The sequence below is a fragment of the Pan paniscus genome, chromosome 19, assembly GCF_029289425.2.
Source record: "Pan paniscus chromosome 19, NHGRI_mPanPan1-v2.0_pri, whole genome shotgun sequence".
Taxonomy (NCBI): domain Eukaryota; kingdom Metazoa; phylum Chordata; class Mammalia; order Primates; family Hominidae; genus Pan; species Pan paniscus.
The window spans coordinates 79,839,862-79,855,051 of NC_073268.2; the positions used below are offsets into that span (position 1 = coordinate 79,839,862).

The 15,190-nt window shown below is 45.6% G+C and overlaps 1 protein-coding gene across 5 annotated transcripts in view; it reads left to right on the forward strand.

Annotated features, from left to right (window-relative positions):
* Positions 1-15,190, forward strand: part of MAP3K3 (mitogen-activated protein kinase kinase kinase 3) — a 74,371-nt gene that overhangs the window by 45,743 nt on the left and 13,438 nt on the right. For all 5 annotated transcript variants that reach the window (XM_034942691.4, XM_034942692.4, XM_034942693.4 and 2 more), the window contains one exon: positions 14,099-14,232. In XM_034942691.4, coding sequence (XP_034798582.2) covers positions 14,099-14,232 — 134 coding nt within the window. The remainder of the gene's footprint in view (positions 1-14,098; positions 14,233-15,190) is intronic.

The window sequence follows — 15,190 nt, forward strand, 5'->3', positions numbered from 1 at the left end:
GGGTTATTTATAATACCTAATATGATGTAAATACTATGTAAATAGTTCTTATGCTATATTTTTATTTGTATTTTTTTGCTATTGTTATTTTTTATAATTTTCCACATATTCTCAATCTGTGGTTGGTTGAATCCACAGATGCAGAACCTGGAGATATGGAGGGCCAACTATATATACAACCCTCTGCTAACTAGTCAGAAAGCTCTGTGGCTGCTACCAGTCCTTCCCAGGACAGGAATCTAAATCAGGCCTGTGCATTATTACTTGTTAACCCAGGATTCCTGTGGATTCCACTTTTGGGAGTCTGGGGAGAAAGCCCCCATTTCTTGAATTGTGGAACTTGTATCAAAAGGGAAATCTGGTCTTATCAAACATTGTGTTGAGCCTGCTGCCTTAATGTTGTGGAGACCCCTGCTGCTGCTAGAAAGCCAGCTTTGCCCTTATCCGTATAGGTAGAATTGCTTCAAATTGAAGTGTCCTCTGAAGATCCTGAGCTGAGCTTGAGAGATCTAAGCACTGATCCTGTTGCTGAGTTTGTCTGTTTGCAATATGCCTCCTGAGGGAGTTACAGGAAAAATATGTTTCTGAGGTACTGACTTTGCCTTACTGAGTAACTTCTGGAATCCAGGCAAGTACTGGTAGTAAGTATTGCCAGGCTGAAAGTCTGTATATGAATTTCAGATTTCTGTAGATAATTGGGGAATGTGTTGGTTGAGGATGGAGAGCTAGTACCCTAGCAAGGAGAGCCTAGCCACAGCATCTCTGGCCCTGGAATCTGTGTGCCTCAGAGCCTGGGAAGCTCTGCCAGTTTGGCCTCTTTTCCGTAGTCCTTGTAGAGATTGAGGGGATGGAGGTGGGCAGCATGGTCCCTTGTAATCAGTAAGGATTGATGGGGCAGTAACTGGGTCTCTTGCCCCCAAGCAAGAGCCTATGATATGTGCATGGAGGCAGGGGCTAAATACTTAGCCACTGGACCCTTTCTCCATGTTACCGGGAGCTATATATGGAAATGATTTTCCTGGCTGAGAATGCTGAGGAATGAGATTTCTGTGAAGTAGTTCCTGTTTATCTGGAAAATGGGCAACACAGCCTCTTAGCATACCTAGATCCTGGCTTCCTTCATTCAGCAAAGCATTAAGTACCAGCTGTTGGGCTGAGATGAATGCTGCAGTGAAGCATTTGAAAGAGCAAGGGTGGCTGGAGCAGATTCCGCCTGGGAGAGAGGGGCTTTCACAGAAAAGGTAACATCAGAGCTGACACTCCAAGGAAAATTTACTGAGCATCAAGTAGAGAGAGATATCTCAGGCATAGTAAGGAGCACCTGCCAGGCATGATCACAAAAGAACTTGGTGGGTTGAAGAACCCCAGGGGCTTTGCACTGTGTGTAGGGTAAGGTAGATGTGGCAAGAGAATGGGCTGAGCCTGTGAGCGTTTCCATAGAGCCAAGAAATGGGAGAGATGATTTCTAACTGGAATGATCTGGAAAATGCATTCTGAGGGGAGCTGTTCCAGCTGGACCTTGAAAGATTGTGGAGGATTTCCACAGGGGACAAGGGGAGAGAGGAGAGGGCTTTTAGACTATGTCTGTGGAGAGCTCGCTATCCTTCAGGTCCAGGCTGGCTGATACATTTGGAGGAGGAATAGAGAGGCCAAGAAAGGATGCCTGGGTGTTTTCTAAGGGACTCTCAGCTGCACTCAGACTCTTTTGGTAGGCAGTGGAAGCCACTGAAAATGTTTGCCCCTTATACCCATCACCATTATAATATTTATTATGTTGTCTTTTTTTTTTTTTTCTCGAGACAGAGTCTCACTGTCACCCAGGCTGGAGTGCATTGATGCCATCTCGGCTCACTGCAACCCCTGCTTCATGCGCTCAAGCAATTCTTCTGCCTTAGCCTGTTACAGGTGCACACCACCACTCCCTGCTAATTTTTGTGTTTTTAGTAGAGACGGGATTTCGCCATGTTGGCCAGGCTGGTCTGACTCCTGACCTCAGATGACCACCTGCCTCGGCCTCCCAAAGTGTTGGGATTACAGGCGTGAGCCACCACGCCTCAACCTATCATGTTATCTTATCTCTCTTCCATCATACTACATTTTTGTTCATTCATTCAAAAGATAATTACTGGCTGGGCATGGTGGCTTATGCCTATAATCCCAGCACTTTAGGAGGCCGAGTTGGTGGATTGCTTGAGCCTCAGGAGTTTGAGACTAGCCTGGGCAACATGGCAAAACCCCGTCTCTACAAAAAATACAAAAATTAGCCAAGTGTGGTGGTGCAAGCTTGTAGTCCCAGGTACTTGGGAAGCTGAGGTGAGAGGATCACTTGAGCCTGGGAGGCAGAGGTTTCAGTGAGCCATGAATGTGCCATGGTACTCCAGCCTGGGCAACAGATCAAGACCCTGTCTCAAAAAAAAAAAGTAATTACCAAAGTATTTACTATGTGCCAGAAATATGGGAAGCAAAAAAGACACAGGCCCTGTCCCTGTGGCCTTTACAATCCATGGAAAGACAGACATTTACTTCTTCTGATGTGATTAATGTATAATTACAAACTGTGACTGAAAGGTGTGTGGTGCTGCAGGTGGGCTATAACTAAGAAATGGGCTGGGCATGGTGGCTCATGCCTGTAACCCCAGCACTTGGTGAGGCCGAGGTGAGTGGATTGCTTGAGGCCAGGAGTTTGAGACCAGCCTGACCAACACAGTAAAACCCCGTCACTAATAAAAATGCAAAAATTAGCTGGGCATGATGGTGAGTGCCTCTAGTCCCAGCTACTCAGGGGGCTGAGGCAGGAGGATCACTTGAACCTGAGAGATCGAGGCTGCAGTGAGTGGAGATTGCACCACTGTACTCCAGCCTGGGTGACAGAGTGAGTGAGACTCTGTCTCAAAAAAAAAAAAAAAAAAAAAAGAAAGAAAGAAAGAAAGAAAGAAATGGTGGGCTATAACTAAGGGATGGGACCTGATCCTGATCTTGGGGCCAGGAAAGCCTTAGGCATGAATGGGATTTGGGAGTTAGGCAAAAGGGATGCAAGGAAGAGGGTTCCAGGCAGGGGATGTTACAAGAGCAGAGACTTGATGGCAAGAGGAAGTGTGGTATGTCAGAAATGGAAAGAAGTCCAGATAGCTGGAGAGCTGGGAGCAAGGGGAAGGGGAGGGCAGGATGAAGCTGGGGAGGGAGGCAGAGCCTTGTGGACCCTGGTTAAGATTCTGATCATTGCATGGAAAGTAGTGAAAAGCTACTTTAGAGTTTTTAAGGGAAGAGGAGTGGGTGATGTTACATATTCGTATTTGTATTTTGAAAAGATTGATCTGGCTACAGTGTGGATAACAGATTGGAGGGGGCAAGAATGCATGCAAGGGAACTGCATTAGGCTAATGCAGTGGTCCAGGTAAAGAAAACTGGGCTTGGAGTAGGCTGATGAAGTGGAGAGAGGAAGGAGCAGGTGAACTTGTGACATTTAGAGGTAAAACTGACAGAACATGGCGTTTTGGTGGTTCTCAAAGTGTGTTCTGGGGATCCTGGGGAGTCACTTGGATCCTTTGACCCTGTGAGTTCAAAATTATTTTCTTTTTTCTTTTTTTTTTTTTTTTTGTGACAGAGTCTTGCTCTGTCACCAGGCCGAAGTGCAGTGGTGCGATCTTGGCTCACTGCAACCTCCGCCTCCCGGGTTCAAACGATTCTCTTGCCTCAGCCTCCCAAGTAGCTGGGACTACAGGCATGCACCACCACGCCCAGCTAAATTTTGTATTTTTAGTAGAATCGGGGTTTCACCATGTTGGCCAGGATGGTCTCGATCTCTTGACCTTGTGATCCACCTGCCTCAGCCTCCCAAAGTGCTGGGATTACAGGAGTGAGCCACCACGCCTGGCCCTCAAAATTATTTTCATAATCATGCTAAGACATGACACTCAATTCTCTCACAAGGGTACAATGGAGGTTTCCAGAGGTCAGGTGCCTGAGGTGATATCATCACCGTAATGGCTTAATGGCATGTGTGCTTGTATATGATTGTATTCTTAAAATTTCTTTTTTCCTCCACTGGTTTCTCCTGAGAAAATGTTTTTAAAATTTCTGAGTTTTAATTGCAAATACAGTAAATATCAGTTGATATATCCTACATAAATAAAAGCTAAGTGGCCTCAGTTTTAAGGTGCAGAGGGGTTCTAAGACCAAAAGGCTTAAGAATTACTATAGTATTGGATTGAATTTGCAGGTGTTTTCAGGAGGCTAAGGTGGGAGGATAGCTTGATTCCAGGAGTTTGAGCTTAGCCTAGACAACATAATGAGACCCAATATCATTTAAAAAAAAAAAATGAGGCCGGGTTTGGTGGCTCACATCTGTAATCCCAGCACTTTGGGAGGCCGAGATGGGTGGATCACCTGAGATTAGGAGTTTGAAACCAACCTGACCAACATGGTGAAACCCCGTCTCTATGAAAAATACAAAAATTAGTTGGGTGTGGTGGCATGCGCCTGTAATCCCGTCTACTAGGGAGGCTGAGGCAGGAGAATTGTTTGAACCCGGGAGGCGGAGGTTGCAGTGAGCCGAGATGGTGCCATTGCACTCCAGCCTGGGCAACAAGAGCAAAACTCCATCTCAAAAAAAAAAAAAAAAGGAAGGAAGAAAAAATAATTTGCAGATATTGAGAGAGAGGGAGGTAAATTACTGCTTTGTGGAGATGAATAAATGGCATCGCCTTTCACTAAGACAGGAATACTGGAAGAGAGCCTGGTTCCAGGTGCTGGGAAGGGGCAGACTTAATGTTTTAGACATGTTGGTATTGAAGTGCCTCTGATACAGCCAACGGGAGATATCAGAGAGGCAGTTAGATATATAGGTCTCTAGCTCAGAGGGGAGAAAATCAGGGCTAGTGAAAAAATATTGGAAATTGTTATGTTGAAACCATGCACCCAGGGGAGAGTGCCTAAGCAGAGACTATAGAATGAGAAGAAAAGAGGGTCCATGATTGAGCCTTAGGAACCCAACACTTAGTGGCCAGTTAGAAGAGGATGAGCCTGCGAAGGACACAGAAAAGGAGTAACCAGAGAAGTAGGAAAGGAAATTAGGAGTGTGGGGAGAAGGCATTACACAGAACCAGCCAGGTTGGTAAGGACAGACCAAGGGTAAGAGACAGAAACCTGTTATTTTCATTCACAGATGTTTGAGTGCTTGCTGTGTGCTGATACAGACAAGACTTTCTGGAAGGGAAACAGAGACAGAAGTCAAGGTATAGCATGAGAGACTTGGAAAAGTCCTAGCAGTAGAAATGGGGTCCAAGAAGTCCTTGGTTAGTAAGCCTTAGCAATTCAGCCTTCCACTGGGTTCCTCTGTTGCCTCCTTGCCATCATCGTTTACATACATGTGAATATTTAGTGAGTCTGCAGCAAGCAGGCTACTCAGTTCACACTGGAACATTTGCATTGATGGGGAAGCGCAGGGTAGCCCAATCAAATTCCAGACATGTATATTTGAAATTCTTCTTTATTTTGGATTGAAAATCAGCTTTCTCTCACTTTACCCACTGATTCTAGTGCTGCTCCCTTGAGCAACAGATAAACACAGATAAAATCTTTCATATGACAGTTTTTCAAACATGTGAAGCCAGGTATCATGTTTACCCTTTGTTGTTTCCATCATAATATGCATACCTTGAATCCCAGGTTTTTTTCAGGCCATTTAGTCTGTTAAACTAGTTCATGCTAAACAAAACAGAAACAAACAAACAAAAACCCTACTAAGTAATGAGTTAATCCAAAGGAGTTAATCTCTCTGTGGGGAGATCACTAGGCAGATAGGTGGAATTTCCTTACCTGAAGATATCCTCTCTCATACCTTGGCCTACGGAAATTCTACCTGCCTTTGAAGCTCAAGCACTATTTTTCCATGATACATTGGGTGGTGCCCTTAAGCCATGTAACCAAGCCTCAACTAAAGGACTTGTCGGCGGGGCGCAGTGGCTCATGCCTATAATCTTAACACTTTGGGAGGCCAAGGCGGGCAAATCATCTGAGGATGGGAGTTCAAGACCAGCCTGTCCAACATGGTGAAACGCTGTCTGTACTAAAAATACAAAAATTAGCCAGGTATGATGGCAGGTGCCTGTAATCCGAGCTACTCGGCCGCTGAGGCAGGAGAATTGCTTGAACCTGGGAAGCAGAGATTGCATTGAGCCAAGATCGTGTCACTGCACTCTAGCCTGGACAGACTCTTGGTCTGTCTCAAAAAAATAAAAAATAAATAAAAATTATCCAGGTGTGGTCGTGCGCATCTGTAATCCCAGCTACTTGGGAGGCTGAGGTGGGACAATCACTTGAACCCGGGAGGCGGAGGTTGCAGTGAGCTGAGATCGTGCCACTGCGCTCCAGCTTAGGCAACAGAGTGAGACTCTGTCTCAAAAAAAAAAAAAGGACTTGTCCCTGCTACATTCTGACTCCTGTATGGTCTAAGTTCATCTTGTTAAGTGCCTTTGCCTCAGTTCTCACTCTGTCTTTCTCCTTATCTTGCCACTTTGTCCCATAGTGAGGCAAGCCATACTCCAACGCCTGAGTGGAGGCAATCAGGTTTTTCTGGAGTTTGGTAGTGAAATGGTGGGCCTGCCAGTTGCAGTGGTGCGTGCCTGTAATCCCAGCACTTTGGGAGGCCAAGGTGGGTGGATTGCTTGAGCCCAGGAGTTCGAAACCAGCCCAGGCAACATGGCAAAACCCCATCTCTCTGTCACCCAGGCTGGAGTGCAGTGGTGCCATCATGGCTCACTGCAGCCTCAACCACTGATCCTCTTGCCTCAGCCTCCCAAATAGCTGGGACCACAGGTGCTTGCCACCATACCTGGCTAATTTGTTTTTTGTAGAGATGAGTTCTCACTATGTTGCCCAGCCTGGTCTTGAATTCCTGGTCTCAAGCAATCCTTCTACACCTCAGCTTCCCAAAGTGCTGAGATTATAGGTATGAGCCACCATGCCCAGCCCAGGATGTTCTTAGGCTAGAGATATGAGGAAGTGTATGAAGGGAGGGATAAAGACAGCTGAAAAGGAGGGGTTAAAGGTGATGAAGAGGAGACCATGGGGGAGCTGACTCCTGCTGGAGATGAATCGAGTCCAGGTAGAGGGTTTATAATGCTTTTGCAAGGAAGAGAGGAGCCCTCTCTGCCTCTGAGAGACATGGAGGGAAAATTCAGGCAGAGGACAAGAAAGAATGTTGAAAGGATGAGGGTAGATTATAGCGACAACTGGGCAGTAAACAGAGAGCAGTACTCAGGACCAGCTTCCAGTCCTAGTACCGATTTGAAAGGGTAGAAGCCAGGACTGCAGAGGTAGTGACCATACACTTGGAAACAAAATGGTTAGCTTCTTTCATCTTCAAAGGTTTTTTTCCCCTCCTTGCTATAAGTTCTATGATGCTACATGAGATCAGAAACTTTGATGGTGGTAGCAGCTCCAAAATAAAATGGGAATTTTGAAAGTTGAAACACAGAAGATGTTCTTAGGGTCTTATGGAAATTCTACCCACTACTGTGTTCTACAGAGTGTGGTCCACTGTGAGCATATTGGTAAATATTAGTTAAGATTTTCTATTGAGAAAGAAAAAAATGTTTGATTTCTCTCCCCATCTCATCTGTCCCTGAAGAGAGAAAAGAGTTTAGGAAATAGTTAGTGGCCAAAAAAGCTATCTCTTTATACTTGCAGTGACCTGCACATTAACACTGACCCAAAGCCCTAGAACTCCCTGCGGAGACAACTTCCTGACTGCATCAGCTTCCTGATTAGGGTTCTGCTATGAGAAGGGCTAGAATCTGAGAGCCTGTCGTTCAGCTTTAAGTCAGAGTACAAAGCAAAAGAACCTACCATATCCGAGGGTGAGAGTGTATCTTTGACTCTGCTTCTTTGGGTTAAGGAGGCTGGTAGAGAGCTAGCACGCACTGGGTGGAATGAGGATAGCTGGCAGCTTAAACCCCGCTTTTCTCCTTCTGTGTAAAATACCTTCATGGGAAACTGTGGGCCTCTCTCTAAACAGTGGAACTGCTACTGTGCTCCTTTGCTTCAGCTGGTGGCACAGGTGGCGCAGTGAGGCTAGAGCAAGTTCAGGCTGGAATACCAGGGAAAGGTGTCCCAAGAAAGCCTGTGACCCCTGCCTATGCAGCCTTCTGAGACCTACGGAATGAGCTGTTTTGCATAGCTCTGTGCTTTGGGCTGTCTGGCTCATTGCTATCACTGCTGGTAAATACGTAGTTTTATGGTCCAGTATCCTATCCTGTTCAGCTCCCTGTCTCACTTGCTCTCAACTGTTGTGTATCTCATTGGCTCCCAATTTCTGAAATGAAGATTAAAAACAAAACTGAAAATGCCCTGGAACAGTTCTGCCAACTCCTGGTTTTTCCATTCGGTTCCTCTGATAGCCACTGGTTTGGGGAGACTTCCTTTTCCTGCTCCAGCCTGTGGGCCTGTGCACAATAGCCGCTGGCACATAGCCCATCAGATAACAAGGCTGGCTCTCTGCAGGCACAGTGTGGATTGGAAAAAGTGAAAGTTTCTGGCTGGAAATAAAAGCTCAGAAAACCTTTGCTATTTTTCCCCCCAGACCCTCCTGGGTCTGTAGTGCTGGCCTCCTGTGAGCTAGTCCCATCCCACCTGTAAAACCAGGGGAGAGTTCAGTGCAGCTGATGAAGGAGGGGACAGGTGTCAGGGGGACCATGGATATTTTATCCCAGGGAAGTCTCACCCCAGACACTCCATGTAACAGATTGAGGGCATTTCATCCTGCCTAGGCGTAGTTTGGACCAGTGTCTGAGGTTTCATAAATAAGAGTTTTTCTTTCTCTCCAATCAATCCCTTACAAGAGACATTTTTATTTGTTCTAGGTAAAATGTATAATACAGCTCCAGAGTGTGTTGGTCAGAGTTCAGTTGTGCAGAGGAGAACCCACTGTAGCTAGTTTCAGGAAGAAGAGATTCCATAAACCAGAGGTGCACATTGTGGATTATGGAATCAATGAGGGAAGAAAGAGAAGCAGCCTCTAGGTTAAGACACACCACAGAGCGTCCTCCCTCTTCTGTAATCAGGAAGCCACCGGTCCAGAAGTCCAGTGCCCCTCAGGTCTGGTCCACACCTGTCTGTCAACATCGGCAAAGCTGGAGACCAGGTGTGGGGCCTCTGCTAACACTGTGGCAGAAAAACCAAAGGCTTCTGTGACTGCTCAGGAACAGCAGGAAGCCTGTTAATCTCATAGAAGTGCATGTGATTAGCTGAATCTAAAGAAAGTCTTAGAAATACAGCTTTTAGCCAGTTAGCTTCTGAAGTACAGGAAGGCACAGTAGAAGGGTGGAATCCATCTTACGCCTACCCCATATATCTGCCACATAGAGTGAAGGGTACAAATGGGATTCTACGGAGTTCCTACTGTGAGATGGGGTTATGCAGATATGTACCTGTGCCAGCACATTTATAACTTCCAAAAGAAATTATGAGGTAGATAGTTCTCCCCATTTTTGCAGTTGAGGAAATTGAGGTGAGAGCTTAGATCATTTAGCTAATGAGTGGCAAAGCCTGATCTGAACCCACGTATATCTAATTTCAAAGCTTAGTCTTTTCTCCATGCACCTCACTTACCTCCTTAGAGTTGCTTCTGCTGCTGACAAATGTTGCTGACATGTGGACTGAATTGTCATAGAACTTGTGGACTACCAAGATGTCATCCAAAGCTAAAAGTAGGAAGCAGGCAGTAGGCTAATTTTTATAAGCAAAGGGTTAAATAGTGCTCTCTCTGTGTTTTGTGACATGATAAGACTTAGGAAAACCATCCTTTTTTTACAGTTGCACTGGAATTTTGTGTTACAGTAGCAAGGGAAACAGCCAGGTACATGGGTCTGTGAGGTCTGGGTCACTGGAAAGTGGAGTAGTTCCCTTGGTCCAGATTTCCCCTAAACCTCCATCTTGTCTTTGCCTACAAGCCCTCTGTTGGCCAAGCGGCATTTTGTATTCCTGGCCTCTGACTCCCAAATGACCATGGAGAAAACAACCCTGAATTTGAGCTGCATGAAACATGCCACTGTGGATGTGGCTCACACCTGTAATCCCTGCACTTTGGGAGGCTGAAGCAGGAGGATCCCTTGAGCCCAAGGAGTTTGGGGCTACAGTGAGCTATGAACACGCCACTGCACTCCAAAGAAAGAAAGAAACATGGCACTGTGCTTCCCCTGTGCTGCCAGGAAGTCCCCACGTTAGCCTCCCTCCCACACCTGGCAGGCTGTCATATTTCCTTGTGGATGGGATCTCCATCCTCCATAGGGATTACTCATGGGGGACAGATGGCCTGGCCAGTTCAAGGAGAAGTTTTGTCTTGTGCCACTGTGTTGAGCAGCATGCCTGCCCTTTTTGGAAATAAATTATGGTCCCCAAATTGCCTTGGCTGAACTGTATGAGAGTCACAAAGCCTGTTTTCTCGCTTCGGCCCCACCATAAAGTCACTTTATGGCTTTGGGGCTTGGGTTTCCCTCTGCGCAATGTGGATGATGATAATGCATCACCACTGCAGGGGTGTAGTAAGGGTTAAATGAGAGGTGACAATATTTTTTTAAGAAAAAAAAATTGCCTTGACTGATTTTATTGCTCTGTTAGTTCATGGTACAATATCCCTAAATTTACACTCAGAGTAACTTTAGTTTCTGTTAGGACTTAGAAAATAGGACAAATTCTCTTCCATGGGCTGTTTGAGACCATTGCAAAGGCATGGCTCAGATACCACTTTATCTCAGAATTGGTGGCCTCTACCCTGTGAGTGAGATGTTGAGACAGGAAATCCAGCAAAATTCTATGCCTGTTTTCAGAGCAATTTTGTTTCTGGCCTTTGCTCTGGAGTCAGGTGGGGAAGCCAGATTACTGAGGACCCCATGTTAGCTTTCCTGCCAGAGAGACATCCTTGGAGGGAGGCTGGGGTGATGTGTCCAAGAAGAGATTGGAAGTATTCTCCAATACCAGTTCAGTGGTGAATTCTCAAAATGTATTCAGCACAACCACATGAACCATATGTTCTGAACAACTGACTTAATATAGAAGAATTAAAGAGTCAGTTTCAACTGGGTGCAGTGGCTGACGCCTGTAATCCCAGCACTTTGGGAGGCTGAGACAGGCAGATCACCTGAAGACAAGAGTTCAAGACCAGCCTGGCCAACATGGTGAAACCCTGTCTCTACTAAAAATATAAGAATTAGCTGGGTATGGTGACGGCCACCTGTAATCCCAGCTATTCAGGAGGCTGAGGCAGAAAATTGCTTGAACCCAGGAGGCGGAGGTTGCCTTGAGCCAAGATTGTACCACTGCACTCCAGCCTGGGCAACAGAGCAAGACTCCATCTCAAAAAAAAGAGTCAGTGTCAGTTTCTTAAAGGTCATTGAAAAACAATAGTTTAAGCTTCTTAGAAAATGTCTTTCAAAAAGCAACCCTCTGGCCAGGTATGGGGGCCCATGCCTTTAATCCCAGCACTTTGGGAGGCCAAGGCTTGAGACCAGCCTAGGCAACATAGCGAGACCCTGTTCCTAAAAGTGCACACACACACAGAGCAAGCCTCCCCGCCATTCTTTTTTTCCATTAAGTATTTTTCTTCCTTCTGAGGGTCTTTGAAATAGTGGGAGTCTCTCTGGCTCAGGGAGTTTGTTGAGCTCCATCAGTCTGTCAGGCCCACCCTCTTTTCCGGGATGTTCTAAGACCCTGGACTGGGCTCTTGAGCACCCTCTGCTGTAGATGCTTAGTCCCTGGTGCACTACCTCTACTTCCAGGTACAGGCTGAGTGCTCCTGGCTCCACATGAGCTTTTTTGTTTTGTCTATGAGACAGGGTCGCACTCCATCACCTATGCTGGAGTGCAGTGGTCCAAACACGGCTCACTGCGGCCTCAACCTCCCAGGCTCAAGCAGTCCTCCTGCCTCAGTCTTCCAAGTAGCTGGGTCCACAAGTGTGCGCCTGGCTAATTTTTAAAATATTTTTTGTAGAGATGGGGTCTCACCATGTTGCCCATGCTGGTCTCAAACTCCTGGCCTCAAGCATTTCTCCTGCCTCTCAAAGTGTCGGGATAATAGGTGTGAGCCACTGCACCTGGCCACACATGAGTTTTTGAGCAATAGGAAATATATATACATATATGTATAAACATGTATACACACACACATACATAAAACTAAAACTGTGTATCTCAGATTTTCCATCTAAAACTAGTCTGGACTAGGGATCTATCATCAAGAAAGGAGAGAAGCCAGGCATGGTGGCACCTGCCTGTAGCTGAAGGGGGAGGATTGCCTGAGCCCAGGAGCTCAAGACTAGCCTGGGCAACAGAGTGAGACCCTGTCTCTGAAACAAAACAAAACAACAAAACAGAATAGAATGAGTCAGGTACTTCCCTAGGTCTCCAGCTACCAAACTTGGTCTCTCTTGCTTCCTTAGCCATTTCCACAGAGCATCTTGCCTGCAGTTCCATTTCAGAAAACCTAGTGCTACAGCCCCTGAACTAGACTGGAGAAACCAACCAGCAAGGAAAGTAACCTGCATTGTTGAGGGATGGTACTACTCTATTCCTGGTGTCTGGGAATTGCTGGGTCGTGGGAGAGAGGTAAGGGGTGGTAGATAAGGGAATGGAGGGCTCTTGTGTCTCTGGTTTTCTAAACAACAGGATAAATTTGTTCCCTTCAGAACAGGAAAAGGGTTCAGGATAAGAGTCTTATGTTTAAGTTTTGAAGCTACAAGAAATATTTGTGTGGGTATAGTTAAAGCTTTTTTTAAACCTTCTGAAAATTGGCTCTTCTGGTTTGTCTGGTGAGCTTAGGAAGGAAAAAAGATGCAAACTTTTGGCCTCATTTTTGTCTTCTCTGATCATGGAAAGCAACACAGCCAGTCAGAAAAAGCTCTTGGGCTAGGAGGAAGGAGGACCTGATTTCTCGGACTCAAAATCCCTTATGGCAGAAAAACATTGCTCAGTGACTTACAAAGTGTGTCATTTGTAAGACTGCACACCTCTGTCATTCACTAACGTTAGGATGATAAACCATTTCATCTTACAAGCTGATGTGGTGAAAGTACCTGTTAATTGGTTTTATAGTCTCTTATCTGTAAAACATAAATAATTGTTTTTGGGTGTTTTGGGTTTTTTTTTTTTTTTTTTTTTTAAGATTTAAGTTCCTTGAGTCTCCGTCTCCTCCTCTGTTAAGTAAAGCAAATGCTTACCTCTCAGGATTGTTGAAAGGATTAAGTGAAGTAACAAATGTAAAAATACCTTGTGGAATGATTGCCACTTAGCAGCCACTCAAAAAATATTTGCCAAACCTCTGTTGTAGAGATGTTGAAAATCAAATGAGGTTAATTACTGTGAATGTGTAACAAAAAGTAAAGCACCACATAAATGCAAGATAATATCATTACTCAGACCAACCTGAGCAACATAGTGAGACCCTGTCTCAATTAAAAAAAAAAAAAAAAGGTAATATCATTACTCATAAGCCAGGAAGTGTGGGAGTGGGTAGGAATGGAGAAGCCTGCCTTTTGATCCTGGCCAGACCATCACGAAGGCCTTTTTACCTGATACAAGTAGAGAACAAATAAGGGGAGACACTGGCTGGGGGAACAGGGCAACAGAGAGAGATGCACAGGTATATTCAGTTACCTTTCCCTGGTCCCCACCCTCAAAATACTGCTTGGACCCAAAACTAAAGAGGACTAAGCTGATGTATTGAGCTGATGGGAGGAAATGGCATTAGTGCTCTAGAGGAAGAGAGAAGGTGACATTATGAAGGAGTAATTATATATAAGACTTTTTTTAAAAGCTAGTCTGATTGCCAGCTAAAATGGTCTCCTAGGGGTCATTCTGGTTTCTGTTTTGTGTCAAGGTTTTTTTGGTCGGATATGCCGTAGTGCCTGCTCCATCTCTGGAGTTTGTTTCCTATTAGGAAGGGACTTTGTTTGCCTGAGGGAGCTGGCACATGCTGGACGTTGGTGCCATGACCCATCTGAGTCACATTCCTGACCTCTAGGGCCTAATAGTTGGCCCCATGCCTGCTCCTCTTGGGCCACACACCCTGGGCTCTGTTGTTGAAAGCCTCCTTTATGTGCTCTAGGCTCCCAGAACCCTGGCCGAAGCTCACCTCCCCCTGGCTATGTTCCTGAGCGGCAGCAGCACATTGCCCGGCAGGGGTCCTACACCAGCATCAACAGTGAGGGGGAGTTCATCCCAGAGACCAGCGAGCAGTGCGTGAGTATAGGGGGGCTGGGATATGCCTGTGGCCTGTATCAGCAGACCAAGGTCATAACAAGGGGTTCTCAGTAGTCACAGTGCAGAAGTGAGGGACATGAACCCCATTTGAAAGCTCTTTTATAAACCAGGCCTGCCCAAATATGGATTGTCCCTTTTTAAGTGCCAAATAACAATTTCTGCCAAAGATGGGATCTAAAGGATCTAAACTACATAGTTTCCTTGTTGTTGGGTGAGGATTTAACAGATTTTTCTTCATCGTGGTCCTCTCATTGTTCCTACAGGCAGGCACCACCACGCCCAGCTCATTTCAGTAGTGTTTTAACATACGACTGGTTCTAAAGTGACAGGTTATGTTTTTCATTGGATATATTTTAGTTTTGCTGTTTCTTGATGAAAGGTAAGGAGTAAACCATATCAAAATTACACTGTAGGATTGGTTAGGCTGATCATTTATGATGGTAGACAGTTGTATTAGTTATCTATTGCTCCATAACAAATTACCACAAACCTAGAGGCTTAAAACAATATACATTTATCATTTTCCAGTTTCCCTGGGTAAGGAGTCCAGGCATGACTCAAATGGGTCCTCTGCTGAGGGTCACACAAGACTGCGATCAAGGTGTCAGCCAGGCTGCCTGCCTTTCTTGAGTTTGAGGCTCTTTTCTAAGCTCAGATGGTTGTTGCCAGAATTCAGTTTTTGTGGCTGTAGGACTGTGGTTCCTCTTTTCTTCTGAATGTCACCCAGGGGCTTCTCTGAGTTCCCTTCCTAGAGGCCACCTGCAGTTCCTTGCCATGGGGCCCTCTCACAACATGGCAGCTTCTTCAAGGCCAGCAGGAGAATCTTTTGCTCCAATCTGCAAAGATGGAGTCATAAAACATCACATAATCATAGGAATGAATATTCTATCCTCTTTGCCATAGTCTATTGGCTAGACGCACGTCACAGGTTCTACTT